The following is a 16861-nucleotide window of genomic DNA, read 5'->3' on the forward strand; positions in this document are numbered from 1 at the left end:
TTAATAAACTCGGCCTTGTTAGCGATATGTCGACATCGTCTAGGCATATTATATAATCCAATTTAATTCATTATGCAAATTCATTAACCTCCTATTAAAAATTTCGATGCTTTATGATTGTTTTATTGAAATATCTATAATTGGCAAAACGCCTGTAGAAGTGTCCCAACCCTATTGCACCTCCGCTTAGCGGGAAAGTTTAGTTACAGGGTTTAACCTACTAAATGTGTTTTCAACTATAGCAGTGTTGCTAAGACTTAAAAGAAGCTACGTTTATTTATTTAACATATGTTTTTATTTTGCATTTAATAAAAATATAATACACGAGATAATGGCTGTCGTATGTTAATTTAATCGCACTACAATATTTAAAATATTTTATTTAAATTTAATACTTAATTTAATGCTTAAAAGTGTAATATACTGAAATTATAAAATTGAAATCGAAATTCCCCGTCAGTTTTTCGCAATAAGAGCCAAAATGTACGCCTAGTTCAACATATCTGGGATAGATGGTGCTAGCGCCTTTACAATCTTTATTTTTCGTGGGTTAATACTGTAAAAGTTATTATACTTACGTTATTGTTAAAATTTCCCAAATAGGTAGCTTCGCCAGGAACATTTTTAAATAATTGATTTGACTTATAGATAATAGTCCAAATTTTACGTGTATAAATGATGTAAAAGATGTCCCCCTCCTCGCTTAATTCGTTAAACCGCTTATTTTGAATTATAAGCAAAAATTATGAGACGCTACCGACTTCTATCCTTGATAATTAAACACTTTTAAAAAAGTAAATACAATAATATGAAAAAACTACTTAAATTTTTTTAAATAAAATAGATATTTATTAGTGAGAAATATACATTTAAAAGTGGAAATTACGAATAAATAATTTTTAACCGTAGCACACCAGATGGCGATAGCTACCCGATAAAATCGGAAATAGTTCATTCACTCCTCCGCGAATCTACTTCCGCTCGAATCTTCTCTCTTCTGCTTTTCTGTTTCTCTCTTATCGCGATTAGCCAATCAGGATGAAGATATCCGGTGTTAAGGGCCTTTAACCCGGCAAGACCCTTGACCAATGAACTGTTTCGGAACAAAATCGCGCTCAATTCCGAGTCGCTTTAAGCAACTGGCCTCTCGGATTTCCAAGCTATATTCTCGTCTCTACTACGAACGTGGAACAATACGCGAAATAACTTCTAAAGCCTGATCGACCACGAGTTCCATAGTCGCGGTGGGCGTTGAAACTTTATCGCGACTGTTTCGTCGTGATAAAAAAAAACATCCAGGCAGAACGACGTATTTTCTGCTGATACTAAATATTTCAAAAGCGGAGATATAAATGTCGGAAACGAATTTGGCGAAATATTTTATTCAAAAATAGTGTCTGTACAGAGAGTGAAGATAGATGGAGGGGTAGGAGGGATGCGGAAAAAGCGCCTCAAAGGGGAGGAAAGGTGCAGTGACCCCTTTTTTCATTTTGTTCATCTGCCAATGAACGCCGGCTGACTATACCTGAAATATTTCCGTAACAAACCACGCGCTGGCAGAGCGAATAGTTCTTCGTTTTAGAGTCTAATCAGCTTTAACTCGTCGGATCAAAAACCGGACACGATGGCCCAGTCGTAATTGTAATTGTAGTAGAAAGTCGTGGATAAGGTTTCCGCTTGAGTTGATACCCCCCTTAGTTTTTTTACCAGGTAAAAAGTAAAAAGTAGGTTAACGGTGTACCTTGGTGGTTTTAATAATATTTGGGCAACTTCTATTTTTTCATACGCGTATATGTCCCGAAAGTAAGGGTATATTTTAATTAGCCCGAGGCATAGTGGCTCTCCCAATGCTAGCTAGCTTCTCATTTACAAATCCCCTTAATTCTTTCGGTAACTGCGATTTCCTGTTAATTTTACCTCTGCCACCCTTAATTAGATACGTGTATTTTTGGCCCCCGGAGGTGCGCTTGCCAATACTGGCGAAGGGGGACTCGAATTTTGTCTAGTTGCGCGAACTGTTTTGCTGGCGAAAAAGTGGAACTTTTGTAAGCCTAGTCGTAGCCGTTATCGCGGGAACTCGCTCGTGTCGCGTTGGGTTGACTCTTCGTATCGGAAAAAACGGCGCTGCTGCATGGCAGATGATAAAACCACCGCCGCCGTCGTCCGTATAAAACGCGATAGATTCATAATATATTTAACGCGGGACGGCCTTTTTCAACAGAGTGTCTCTCTCGCCCCCTTTTGATACGAGTTTCTTTAGGGATAACTAAACGCGCGAAGGGCTATCTTTAGTTTAGAAACTTCAGGGACCGTCCAAGGCCGCCCGCTTGCCTCTCGTATTTTATATTTTGGTCGGGAAACCGCTGTTAGACGCGTTTGCCGAGAAGGCCTCGTCCTACTACATTTTCTCCATTACACCGCGTTGCCGAGGCTTAATAGTTTACTCTTTAAGGATAGTGCGCGTTTTTTTTTCGCGTCGGGGGTACACCTCCACCGTCTTATTAGCGGTTGTTGTCGTCAACCGGCCCAATTGTAGCGTAGTCTAAACGGTATCCAACTTTTCTCGAATGTTCAGAAACATGGGGACGTTGGAGGAGCTGAATGAGGTGGTTCGTAAACAAGAAGATGTCATTCAGGTCTTGAAGGAACAGTTGACGGACAGAGAGACGGAGATCCAGCAACTTCGCAGTCAACTGGACAAGTACCAGTCAGTCCTCATCCCATTCTCCAGACACAGCCGGAGTGGTCGTCGCAAGGAGAGAGCCCAAGGCATCTCGGCGGAGCCCCAATCGTTGAGATCCATCCAAGAGTTCATTCTGACGAAATTTCCCGAATTCCCAAAATCGGATCAGTAAGTAGCCATTACTTTTGTTATCTCTAAACGCAAACGGGTTTACGCCCGCGTTCGTATTAAAGTAAGGTTCCTTCAAAATCTCCGTCGCAACTTTATAACTAGTAAAATTGCGGCCGTTTATACGTGGGAAGGTTACGCGTGTATGGAATTGCCATGCCGATCTCTGGCGTAAATTGAACGGTGTATTATTAAACCCACCTCCGCTGAAGTAAATTATACGTTGTTCGAACCACGATTTATATCTTTTTATAAAGCTGTCACAGGCGTATTTTTTCACTATCTTCCATAGTTAAAATTAATAATATTTTATCTCCAAAATTGCCTGAAAAAAAGAACCCCTGTTATTATTATTTATATTTAAATGGTTTCGGATATATACACAGAATTACCACGTTAGATGGAATACATGGAATTCTTGGATAAGTCAGGGAATTTGAAAATGCGTCTAAAATGTCAGGGAATTATAAAAAAATATTAAATTCAGGGAAATGTCAGGGAATTATAAAAGATTATTAAAACATTTAGGGAGAAGTCAGGGAATTAGAATATGGGTCTAAAATTCCTTACGCGTTGAGTTTGCAAGTTCTCTCCCCACTGGTTTAAGGGGCTTTCCCCCGAGCTCTTCGGTTTCCCTTCCATAAAAACTTGCTGAGGTTAACGGTAATAGTTAGTGTAGGGAGCTGTTGGCTCACGTGGCTTGCAGGTCTTTCCACCTCCCTCCTACGCATTGTAACCCGGCCACCTGATTTAAAGGCTTTAAAAGTCGCTCGATGACTTAGGAATAAGGTGGTGCCTTGGGTATTAGCGTAGCTGATTATTATTAATTCAGGAAAAAGACAGGGAATTTGATTATGGGTCTAAAATTCAGGAAAAAGACAGGGAATTTGATTATGGGTCTAAAATTCAGGAAAAAGACAGGGAATTTGATTATGGGTCTAAAATTCAGGAAAAAGACAGGGAATTTGAATATGGGTCTAAAATTCAGGAAAAAGACAGGGAATTTGATAATGGGTCTAAAATTCAGGAAAAAGACAGGGAATTTGATTATGGGTCTAAAATTCAGGAAAAAGACAGGGAATTTGAATATGAGTCTAAAATTCAGGAAAAAGACAGGGAATTTGAATATGGGTCTAAAATTCAGGAAAAAGACAAGGAATTTGAATATGAGTCTAAAATTCAGGAAAAAGACAAGGAATTTGAATATGAGTCTAAAATTCAGGAAAAAGACAGGGAATTTGAATATGGGTCTAAAATCCAGGAAAAATACAGGGAATTTTTAAAAAATAGTCTAAAAATCATTGAAAAGTCAGGGAATTTTTAAAAAATAGTTTAAAAATCATTGAAAAGTCAGGGAATTCTAAATAAAATTGTTTAAAAATCAGGGAAATGTCAAGGAATTTAAGTTCGGTATCAAATAGGAAACCTTTACTAAAATCTAGGATTGAAAAATACAAAATTATGGCACAAAATAAGTCAGGAAAAATCTCCGGAGGTGGTCAGGGAAAACCGGGAAATGTCAGGGAATTATAAAAGATTATTAAAACATTTAGGGAAAAGTCAGGGAACTTGAATATGTTAAAACTGTGGCAACCCTGATACAAAATGGGGGGTAAATTTGCAGTATTATAAAAATTGTTGCCCTTTAAATACGATTTTAATGATGCCACAGCCTGGGGGGCTAGCGAGGGGGGTAGAAACGACGCTGTATAATATACACTTTCGCAACGTTCGAAAACCCGATGAAAAATGGGGTCAAAATTGGGATGCTGAACAAATTGACGATTACGTCAGCGAACGATAGCAGTTGAATTCACAGTTGTCGGAAATGAATATTATTCTCGATGAAAAGGAGACGTCGGCATCGAACTGCTAAAATGAGATAAAACATATTGACAAAGTATTAGCATCTAGAAAATAGAACGAATAGTAGTATTATTTGGCCCCTTTTCCATAAAGTTTCGACCGTTTACTGACACGCTAAAACAGATGAAAGATATTTAAATAAACGGCTTTTTCGCTGCATCTAATTATCGGGGCGGAGTTTGGAAAGATTTTTTTCTAAGTAATTATAATTTTTCTCCTAATTTAAATGATCGAAAAAAGACAAATATTTGAATATTTATAAAAAATTATAATCTCCGGTCGGGAGGAATTAAAAATTAAAATCTTTAATTTTAATATTTTCTAGATAGAGGAAATAAATTATGTTGTTACAGCTAGGAAAAGAAATTCTAACATTGTCATGTTGATATATTCGGGTGGCAGTATTTTTAGATAAACAGTTTCAAAATATTTAAATAAGGCTTTTTTATCGCCTTGACAATGACACAATGTTGTGTCGAAACTAGTCGGCTTTGTTTTTATTTATTTTAAATAAATAACTAATTTTTACATAATTGCCGATTTGGATTAAAGGGGGTTTTTTTAATATATCAATATTTGCATATATGATAATTATAGAATTTAAACCTTCCTTATCTAGATTGTAAAAAATTATTTTACACTTAATAGATATCATTTCAATTGTTTTATTTTGAAAAATCTCAACCATTGCCACGAAGTTGAAATATTCGCGTTGGAGTATTTATATTTTATTTATTCTGGGTTTTTCAATACATGTATATCAATATTTCAGTATAAATGAAATTAAACCTTCCTATCCTAAGATTTAAAAAATTTAATTTTACCCTTTATAGATAAAATTTTAATTGGTTTATATTATAATATTATCTGGATATAGGAAATAAAATTAATTGCGCAGCTTGGTAAAATCTCAACCATTGCCACGAAGTTGAAATATTCGCGTTGGAGTATTTATAGATACCCAGTTTCAAAATATTTATATTTATAAAAATTGACGTGTCATATTTAGATATTCCGTCTTTTTAAATATATCGAAAAATGTGGAAATCAAGCTGAATATAATCTGAAAAGGGCAAGTGCGTGTACCGCACTCGAAATTGTAGAGAGCTAGAACATATTAACCTTTGTAGCGATGTTATCAACAATAAATATAGTTCGTATAGTTATCGCCGCACTCGCGACGGTGAAAAATGAAAAGATTATACTAACACGGATCAGTCTATATTCTCAAAATAGATTTTACTCGTTCGGGCTATGAATTCTGGCCAAAAAGATTAAAAAGAGGGGAATGAAGAACATGGAATTATTAGCGGTGATAAGTTTGTTTAGATAACAGTGCGCGGAGAGCTAGTTTACGAGAATCGACCGATAAATTCATCATATTTTTATTGAGCCTACTGGCACTGGGCTTACTCTATCATATCGAGCACCGCTACTATAGATTATTTCCACGAACATTATTAAAAAGATTTAGGGCGATAAATGTCGTGATTTATTGAAGTTTGGGTGTCAAGTGGAATTTTAACCCTCTACTTTAATACACCAGTTTCCAGGATTGGCTGATTTCAAAAATTTCAAATTTCTTTATTTATTTCTTTATTTATTTTGATGTATTGTTTTTGTTGTTAATCAATTTGATTTAAGACATAATTTAAATCAGGTGATTTTTTTGAAAAATCCATCCAATAAAATTAAAATGTTTTGTGGGTTAACTTTTAAATTTCTTAAGATTCTATTGAAAATTTTACAGGAAGCATGGAAATTACATTTTTAGTATAAATCATCATATTTTGCTGTCTTTAGAAAATGATATAGAAATGTTTTGTACGGGTAATATCTTATCTATTATTATTATCTATCCAGGAACTCTCTAGAGTTACTTTCTCTTTAGAACTATATATAAAATACTATAGAGTCTCTATAAACCTCCAAATATTTTTTTAGAATTTCTATAGAAACGTTTTGTAGTAGTAATATCTTATCTATTATTATTATCTATAGGGAGTCTCTAGAGTGACTCTCTTTAGAACTATATATAAAATACTATAGAGTCTCAATAAACATCTAAAGAGTTATTTAGAATTTCTATAGAAATGCTTTTTAATTGTAATATCTATTATTAATATCTATAGAAAATCTCTAGAATGGCTTTCGCGTTGCAAATGTCTATAAAATAATAATAAAACTATCGTAGTCAATATATTCTCCATATCTCTCTAAACGATTCTTTAGAATTTCTATAAAAACATTTTTTTAAGTTAATAATAAAATACAAAAATTCCACTTCTTAAAAATTAAATAATTTCCATTGTAAGGCAATACAGGGCTCGTATACGACCTGAAAAACCTGGAAAAGTCCGGGACTTTTAAAATGGTTCCAAAAAGTCAGGAAATTTGAAAATGGTTCTGTAGGAGATTTTCCTAACACAACCCAGTTCGCTATTCCTAGCCTAAAGGAATCCTTGCTACCTGTCCTACATTAGTGGTTCCAAAAAGTCAGGAAATTTAAATATGGTTCCAAAAAGTCAGGAAATTTGAATATGGTTCCAAAAAGTCAGGAAATTTTAAAATGGTTCCAAAAAGTCAGGAAATTTTAAAATGGTTCCAAAAAGTCAGGAAATTTTAAAATGGTTCCAAAAAGTCAGGAAATTTTAAAATGGTTCTGTAGGGGATTTTCCTAACACAACCCAGTTCGCTATTCCTAGCCTAAAGGAATCCTTGCTACCTGTCCTACATTAGTGGTTCCAAAAAGTCAGGAAATTTGAAAATTGTTCCAAAAAGTCAGGAAATTTGAATATGGTTCCAAAAAGTCAGAAAATTTGAAAAGGGTTCCAAAAAGTCAGGAAATTTGAAAATTGTTCCAAAAAGTCAGGAAATTTGAAAATGGCCCCAACAATTCAGACAAATAAATTGATGAAAGATGTATTAAAATACATATGAAATATTTGGCAAGCGTTTACCTCAAACCATTCATTTATTCTACAAAAATGATCAGATAAATTTTTTTCAAATTGGTCAGGAAAAACCTAGAAAATGCAGGGAAATTCATTCCGGAAATTTTGTACGAACTCTGTAATAAAATTTATCGAAATGTTGTTACTCCTTAGCCATCAAATTATTCTAAGTGAATGGATAATATATCCGTTTAGGTGTGAACAGGGCTGTAAAATCCCCTAAAATCCTCCGTAGTTTAGTCGATTCCGAATCATAAGAATGAAATGGCAAAATTACTATCCTCGAAACGAATTTGTCAAAACATCAAATTTAAATTTATTAAATACTCTAAATGGTCTAAATAATAACATACGCAACACCCAAATTATTCGTAATAATACAGGCAAACAACAAATTATAATAATAATAAATACCATACAATACAATTCTTACGGAATTGAATTACAAACTACGACAAATCAAACCAGTTTCAGCGGGTAAATACCAAAACATCGAACTAGATACAAGCTATAACAAAGACCTAGATAAATTTCACGAGTACTATAGTCACTATTTACTCTATGACCCTAAAAAAGATAAGGACGCCTATGCCAGTACAACCAGTTCCTTTAGCTTTACTATTAGCTAAACCTTGACCCAACTATAGATTTCGCCTAATATTGTTATGGAATTTCCGATAAGTTCCCCAAAATAAGCTAATTATCATATTTTTTTTTAAGTACTGGAATTATATTGCGGATAATAGCGCAAAACTGGGTCGAAAAACCATTCTCAAAAGCGTAATTATAAAAATGTGTAGGCTCTTAAATGGGTAAGACTTTCAAAATATAAACTTTTATGAAATTGAGACTCCCTATTTTTTTTTGAGCCGACGGAGTGGGCCAACACTTTAAATTTGATAATTAGCACTTGTCAAAGACTACTAAGTAGTTTAATGCTCTCTTCAGCCTCATAAATTCGAGATATTTGGTATTTTACGCATCCCACTATTTAATATAGTTCCAAATATTACAGAGTCACTATATGGGTTAATGGGTAAAGCTTAAAATTATTTAAAACAGCTTATTTTAATTTTTTTTAATTTTTGTTTCTTAAAATTAGCGAAAGGAATTCTGGTATCTACAGAAAGCTATAAATTTGTTTTTCTTTTTAAATTGGATTTTTTGAGATTATCTTGGAAATTTTTAATTAAAATTTGAATTGAACAGCGTAGATCAGCGCGATAGCAAGCAGTTTATCCAATTTATGACCCTATTTTATTATTATATTCCATTTACGGCAGTCAGAAAGAAAAAATACCAAAAAAAAATTAACTGCCCCCGGGTCCTCAGTTGAACCTATTTTTTTCCCCCAACTATCACAAACCGAAAAGTTCGTAAATCTTACCACTATGAAAATTAAAGTTTCCGAGATTTCTCCACCCAATAATTTCAAGTCTTTTACGAAGAGTTTGCGGCGCTGAGAAAATTTATGGTCTAATAGAAAATTTTATATTAATATATATACGTATGTTTTTTATATAAATAATTATATTATACAATCATGTATTGGTATTTATCTGGTTTTTTTTACCCGAATTTTATAGATATAATTTAATATCTAGTATAGAATAAACGCTGTTGAAATATTCTCGGAATAGTTAGGTATTTAATGGTGTAGAACTTTCGTATACCAGCTCAGAAACTAGTTTTCCACACGCCGTAATAAATTAACGCGCCAAAAAATAAATCGAACAGTCTGTCAAAAATATATTTTCCAAAATTTCCATTTAGAAACGCGTACGTATTTTGAAATTTTTTCAAGTGATTACTAAGTAGAGCCATAAATATATAAAAATACTTAGAAACCAGACTAATTTGTCCTATAAATATAAATGATACCTGACAGACATTGTTAATACGTTGGATAAACCCTCCAGGGTAAGAAGAGTATATAATCTTCATTGAAGAATTTCTTCGAATATAATGCTTTAGGGTTTATATTTAAGTTCCATTGAAAGAATTGAAGTATTTTTTGAACTAAACCACTATATACAACGCTAATAAAATAAATTTAAATGAAGAGGTTTAGGATATCATAGATATTTATATATATATATATATATATATTTTATATTTTAAAACTCGCTTGATATATCGGTGGGAATATTGGAATTCAATACAGTATGTTCCATCGTTATAGTCGCTTTTATTTTTTGGCCCACTCAATAATTCATAACAGTGAAAGCCGCGCACGTGTTAGAATATTTTACGTATTGTTGTAAAAGAATGTATTTATACTTAAGAATAATGACTAGGGTGAGATGATTTTTAGTGTTGCTTTCAATACCCCTCGTACTCTAATAGTAAGCTCCTTCCTTTAAGTGCCAATCAAATCGACGCCGTATCTGATTGGTTCTCTAATGCTTACGTCTTCCGACGCGATTGCAGCGCAGGCTGGTGACGTTTTCCTCCTCCCCTATTCGATCCGGGGGAAATTCGACCATGATGGTCTCGCCATTCTCCCTAAGTATAATTGAATATATTCTTAGCATTCCTACAATACTGGACTTGAATTTTATGTTTAGTGCTCTTGCACTTGGAAAGCAGGAAAAACAAAAATAACCGTATTCTTCCCCCTTAAAGGCCTAGTATTTCTTCTGCCTGTTTTCCTTTAAGTTTTCTCCCCGCCGCGCAAATATCCTGGTGGTAGGCCAACCGCAGAACACGTTGGCCTACCACCAGGATATTTGCGCGGCGGGGAGAAAACTTAAAGGAAAACAGGCAGAAGAAATACTAGGCCTTTAAGGGGGAAGAATACGGTAAAAGCCTCTTTTTCGTTCAAGCTGAACGTTTCTGTTTTAACCATAACATAATTGAATTATATTTTTATTATTAGGCTGATCCTTCCTCTAGTGCTTCAAATAATTTTGATAATTCTAATATTAATATTTAACGAGATATAAGGTCCTAACTAAAGGGTAGTTTGGGTGCTTGCCCAACTTTTTTAGCTCCGGGGGTCCGAATTAAAACGTAATAACAAAATTACTTATTAATTTAAAATTGTCAAAATTATTTTAATCACTAAACAAAAGGCTGTTCTACACATAAATATTAATTTTATAAGTTAAAATACAAAATTCAAAGAGTTCAGCTTGAAATAGCGCGAAAGAAGACATTGGCCACCGTAGTATTCCCCCTTAAACCAGGTTTTTCAGTTTTAAACACTGGTTTATATTTTTGAATTTTAAAATTGTTTATATTACTTTTAAGCTGTTTTTCCCCCGCTTATATTAATTCCTTTTAACTGTAGATACTGTTCTTAATCAACTAAAATTTAATTTAATTTGAGTTAAAAAATGAAAGTACCAAAATTATATGCACTTTTTTTATTTTCTGTGACTCACTTAAATATCTTGGTCAAAGACTTTAAACCAACACACAAGTTTAGATATTTATCTGTGCCTACTCGATTATTATTAGCCAATAATCAACTATACAACGGCAGTATTGCTTTAAAATATGTAGTTCGTTTTCGGTTTTCAATATTACAAAAGTCTTATGTACAAATATTTCGGCCAATAAGACGTTTTAGTTTTAGTTTCGTAGAGTTTTGGGAAGCATTTAGAGTTAATAGTAGCCAATTTAATCCAGTCAACCCTGTTGGAAAGTCTATGGTAGCGCTAAATTTAGTGAACTATTTTGTACCGATTATCCAATATTTTCCTTAAACTGTAGATATTGTTACGAATTATCTGTAATCTCAACGCCCATTAGTTCAAGCACCTTTTTTCATTAACCCGTTATATGGCAGATACGTTGTAAAAAAATGATTAATTACGTTGATTTAAGATATCGTAATTCCTAATCCGATATGTTAATTCGTAATCCAGTTTTAATTCTCGCGTACCGTGAAATAGATAATTAATTAGGTGCCTTTCCTATAATCATAAGTAAGCTAATATGCATAAGTATGACACTTCGATTTCTCCAATTTTTTTCATGACTGTCTGTTATAATAATAATACTAATTAGCTGGGTTAATACCCAAGGCACCACAATAGGCCCAGGTCATCGAGCGACTTTTATTACCTTTAATTCAGGTGGCCGGATTAGTTAACGGTGCCCGATAAATTTCCGCCGATTGCTTATTTAAATTATCAAGGCTTACTAAAAATGAAACATTTTCGAAAGTTAAAATCACGCTTACTATATGGCAAAGTAATGATTTAATTTTGAAAGGGCCCTGTAGTGAAGGGTAATTGAGGCTATGGCCCCTGTCGTACCGGGGCCCTAAAAATCATGCTTGCGGGCCCTTTCCGCCGGGCCCCGGGAATTTAGTACCCTTTCCCTCTGCACGGCGCTGCATAAAATTAACTACGATAAACATCTATTATCATAAATTATTCTTGAAATTGTTGTATATATAATATATATCGGACGATTATTATTATTATTATTATTATTATTATTATTATTATTATTATTATTATTATTATCGAATATCGTTGTGTTTATTTGTTTATACACTCGTTTAAAAAAGGCATGATCTAGCTTTTTAAGTCTGGCGTACGTGGCGCGGCCAACCTAATAAAATATTATCATTAGTTAGTTCATCGAGAATTTTCTTATTTTTAAATGTTTTTCCTGAAAAGATTTTTCTAAAACCGGTATCGGCCAATATTAGAAAAATAGATCGATATATCGATGCATCCCTAGTCTAGTGTCATACTTACGTCGACTTATGTTACTTACGCTATAAGCGTAACCGAATACACCCGTCCAAAAAAGTGCGCCGAATGTGGGTGGTCCGTGGGGAGTTTCCCAAGATCAATTTTAACTTTTGAAACGCGCGTTTTTTTACATAGCGCGTAATATTGCGCCAATATAGCATGACAGGCTGGAATCGCGATTTTGTACGTTGCAAATTGGTCCGCGATGGTAAAGGACTTTAATTTCGAGTAATTTAGCCGTACATTTTCGTGTATCATCCATCAGAGAAAAATGATTCCGTCTCCTTTGAACTCGACCGCCTGATACATCTAAGTTCTCTTCAGCGCGTAGTGGCAGAATTTCTTGTTCTTTAAGTTAGATCCCCATCCTTTTACGTGTACATCGAAGCTTCTACGAAATCTTGATATGCCCCTAATTTACGCTGCCTACTCGGACGGGACATTTCAATTGAAATAATAGCCCCTCAACGCGTTTTATTTGAGAGTATCTTAAATGGAAGACGATTTAAAGGGGAACGGCCAAGCTTTTCCAAATATGGCCTTATTTCCGTATCAAAAGATTAACAAGACGTTCAATATACTAACACGTACCTTTTTTTGTCTTGAAAAAATAGCTTTTGGCCCAAAAAGTTGAAACGAAAAATAACGCCGGGTGTTTGGGTTTGAATTTTCGCCGCCATCTTAGGGGCTGCCGCCAGCGCCCCTAACCCCCGTATGAGCGATTTGCGAACTATCCTAACTTTTAAAATCGCGCAATTTAGGCTTAGGTCTCTTATAACTGGAATGCGCCGCGCGTGCAAAACCAATTTTTTGCGTCTTCAGCAGCGCGCGCTTTTACGTTGTTTTTCCGTCTCACCGTCTTCTCACCAGGTGTCGCGGCGGACGCGCGCTTTTCGATTTCCCGAAATTTCTTTATTTTATTAAAAATTAACCACTCAATATTTTATGATGCGGTTTTCGCCATAAATTTTAGTTTTTAATGGGCTATAAGGCTATCTAACTGGTTAAAGCTTGACCGTTCCCCTTTAAGTCCGGGCTAGAAATCGCTGATGAGGAACGGGTAGGAATGTAGACGTGTAGCTTTATTGCGCGCTGACTGTTTACGATACACGTTCCTCCTACCCGTTTACTAGGGCGGGCTTAACCCGTTAATTACCTCTGTTACTCCTTTATATCAGTGATAAGGTACCGAAGGAGGACCAGACATTCGCCAAAAATGTGTACGGGATTTTGTAATCCGGGATTTCAAATTTTTGTTGGATTTCGGGTTTCTTAACTTTTGTTACGGATTTCGTTATTTCACGCCGGATTTCCGTGTAGATTTGGTGAAGTTTACGTCTTAACTATCTGTGGTCCCGTTTTGTACCAAACCTTTATAGCGGTTTAAAATAGTTTTTTAATTATGTTTAATCATTGTCTAATTATTTTGAACAGGGGTTAATCTCGATTTTACTATTTAATCATTTTATATGTAAAAATCTACTTTGATTTTTTTAATCAAGTTTTAATTATTCATTTTAATATTAATTTAATCATTTTATATGTAAAAAATCTACTTTAATTTTTTAATCAAGTTTTAATTATTGATTTTAATATTAATTTAATCTTTTTATATGTAAAATTTACTTTAATTTTTTAATCAAGTTTTAATTATTGATTTTAATATTAATTTAATCTTTTTATATGTAAAAAATCTACTTTAATTTTTTAATCAAGTTTTAATTATTGATTTTAATATTAATTTAATCATTTTATATGTAAAAAATCTACTTTAATTTTTTTAATCAAGTTTTAATTATTGATTTTAATATTAATTTAATCATTTTATATGTAAAAAATCTACTTTAATTTTTTTAATCAAGTTTTAATTATTGATTTTAATATTAATTTAATCATTTTATATGTAAAAAATCTACTTTAATTTTTTTAATCAAGTTTTAATTATTGATTTTAATATTAATTTAATCATTATTTATTTTTAATTTTATTTTTAAATGAATTAATATTAATTTAATCATTATTTATTTTTAATTTTATTTTTAAATGAATTAATATTAATTTAATCATTATTTATTTTTAATTTTATTTTTAAATGAATTAATATTAATTTAATCATTATTTATTTTTAATTTTATTACTTTTATTTTTAAAATATAATTGGTTTACGAAATTAAAATATAATTGGTTTACGAAATTAAAATTTAATTAATTTACGATATTCAAGCTATCACATTTTTACTATCCATTTCAAAATTACGTTGTTAAAAATTTATTTATGTTTGATTGAACATTTAAAAATTATAATTTCGTCTTATTTAAAGAAAATTTTAATTTTAATAATTCGTAAATTTATCTAGTTTGAAGACAACCATTTTATACCTGGTCTATAAATTACATTACGTTAAAAATATAAGTCTAATTATAGCGGCAATGGGTTACGATGACGTTATCGAGTTTTTTTTTTTTCGTCGGCAATTGGTTACGCTTTGTTACGCAAATTAGAAGCTTGACATAATGGCCGTGTTGTAAGGCGCCATTCTGTTTCACGTCGACATAACGTCAACGCTGAAAAGCCCGATTAAGAGCCGACGAGGAGCGATGTTGATTAAAGTAGCGTTATTTTGATGGGGGAACTTTGTTAGTTTGTCCCCAACCAAGAACGTTTTATGGTGTCTGTGTCTTTGACGGTCAGTCACTCGTAGCAGTGCTAATTTTGACAGAATCTTCAATTTATTTTCTTTCATTTCATTTCATTTTATTTTTTAAGCTATTTGATTATTTTATTTTTAAGCTATTTGATTATTTTATTTTTAAGCTATTTGATTATTTTATTTTTTATATTTTTATGATTTTATTATTTTATTTTCTGCTATTTTATTATTTTTATGCTATTTGCTACTTAATTATTTTATTTTTATGCTTTTTCCTATTTGAATATTTTATTTTATTTTTATGCTTTTTTCTATGTGAATATTTTATTTAACTTTTGTTTGTTTTTCTATTTGATTATTTTATTTGTATGCTTTTTTCTATTATTTAATTTTTCTGCTATTTTATTATTGTGCAATTGTTATTTTATTAATTTATTTTGATGCTATTTACCATTTTATTTATTTTGATGCTATTTCCTATTTTATTTTCTTTTGATGCTATTTGCTACTTTATTAATTTCTTTTGATGATATTTGCTATTTTATTAATTTATTTTGATGCTATTTTCTATTTTATTAATTTCTTTTGATGATATTTGCTATTTTATTATTTTTTTTTTATGATATTTGCTATTTTGATGCTATTTGCTATTTTATTATTATATTTTTATGCTATTTGTTATTTTATTTTATTTGATATTATTTTATTTTGTTTTATTTTAATTTATTTTAATTTATTTTAATTTTAATTTATTATTTCAAATACATTTGGCAATATCAAGAATGTCATTATTTCTAATTCGGGAGAATGACCCCATCCCCCTTTTTAGCCCCTTTCGTGCAGGGGCAAAGCTAGACCCCGATCTAATAGTCTAAACATAAAAATAAATAAATCTTTGGCAATATCTTATTTGTTTTAAAAATATATTTTTTTAAATTCTTAAATTTCCTTCTTATCTTTTTTTTTAATTATTTGTAATTTGTCATTTGTCAAGACCTAGTAACCAGCCAGAGTAGGCTTTGCCTCAGTTGCCCGCCAATTTTTCTTATCTTCGCGAAATGAGTTCCGTTATTAATGGGTTCCTTGGGTAGGCGTTTAACGCGACGCCTTGTTGATTTCCTTACCTGACGTTAACCTTTGAATGAGTTTTATTATTATTATGAGTCTATGCCGTGGCTGATAGGCGCGCGTGTCGGCGTTTTTATGAAGAATCTTTTGCCTGTAATCGAAAGGGGCAATTAGCGTAAGGCTGCATTTTTGCCGGCTGTGTGTATTTTTAAGCAATGTCACGCTTAAGTTGATTAATAATCGCTGGAACACCGGCGGAAAACCTTAATAGGCGTAAAATTATAAACTAAACAATCAAAGGCGGCCGCTTTGTACTAACCGGTATATTAATTAATTTAGTACAAAATATCGAGTTTAAATTCGCGAAATTAATACGCGAAATATGGTAAATACGTTCGAGGGGCGGTTCTGTTTTAAAATACCATTTTTAAATTGTTTGGATTGGATAAATAGAGAGCGAGGGGCAGGTCACTTCCTTGATTAACGACGCACCCCTCAAAAGATTAAATCCGATTTAATCGTGATTATTTTGATTAAATTCAATTTAATCACGATTAAGTTGATTAAATCACGTTTAATCATGATTAGAATGTTTAAATCAGATTTAATCATTATTAAATGATTAAATCTGATTAAAATTATTAAATCTGTTTAAAATGATTAAATCCTGATTAAAAAAATTATATCGTGATAAGTATGATTAAATCGTACCTTAGTTTTGATTTTAATGATAAATTCTCGATTCGACCGATTATATTG

At 32.4% G+C, this 16861-nt stretch overlaps 1 protein-coding gene across 4 annotated transcripts in view; it reads left to right on the forward strand.

The window, feature by feature from the left end:
• Positions 1 to 1380: 1380 nt before the first annotated feature.
• The window catches only part of for (cGMP-dependent protein kinase for), a 48110-nt gene continuing 32629 nt past the window's right edge, over positions 1381 to 16861 (forward strand). Inside the window, exons 1-2 of one of the 4 annotated variants that reach the window (XM_090159432.1) lie at positions 1381 to 1467; positions 2576 to 2851. In XM_090159432.1, coding sequence (XP_090015558.1) covers positions 1436 to 1467; positions 2576 to 2851 — 308 coding nt within the window. In that variant the 5' untranslated portion in view covers positions 1381 to 1435. Of the gene's footprint in view, positions 1468 to 1629; positions 1725 to 2060; positions 2852 to 9952; positions 9970 to 16861 lie in introns of those variants that run through there. The other 3 variants (XM_090159434.1, XM_090159433.1, XM_090159435.1) reach the window with 3 other exon arrangements.

Source organism: Leiobunum rupestre, chromosome 9, assembly GCF_980474605.1.
Source record: "Leiobunum rupestre chromosome 9, qqLeiRupe1.1.hap1, whole genome shotgun sequence".
NCBI classification, from domain to species: domain Eukaryota; kingdom Metazoa; phylum Arthropoda; class Arachnida; order Opiliones; family Sclerosomatidae; genus Leiobunum; species Leiobunum rupestre.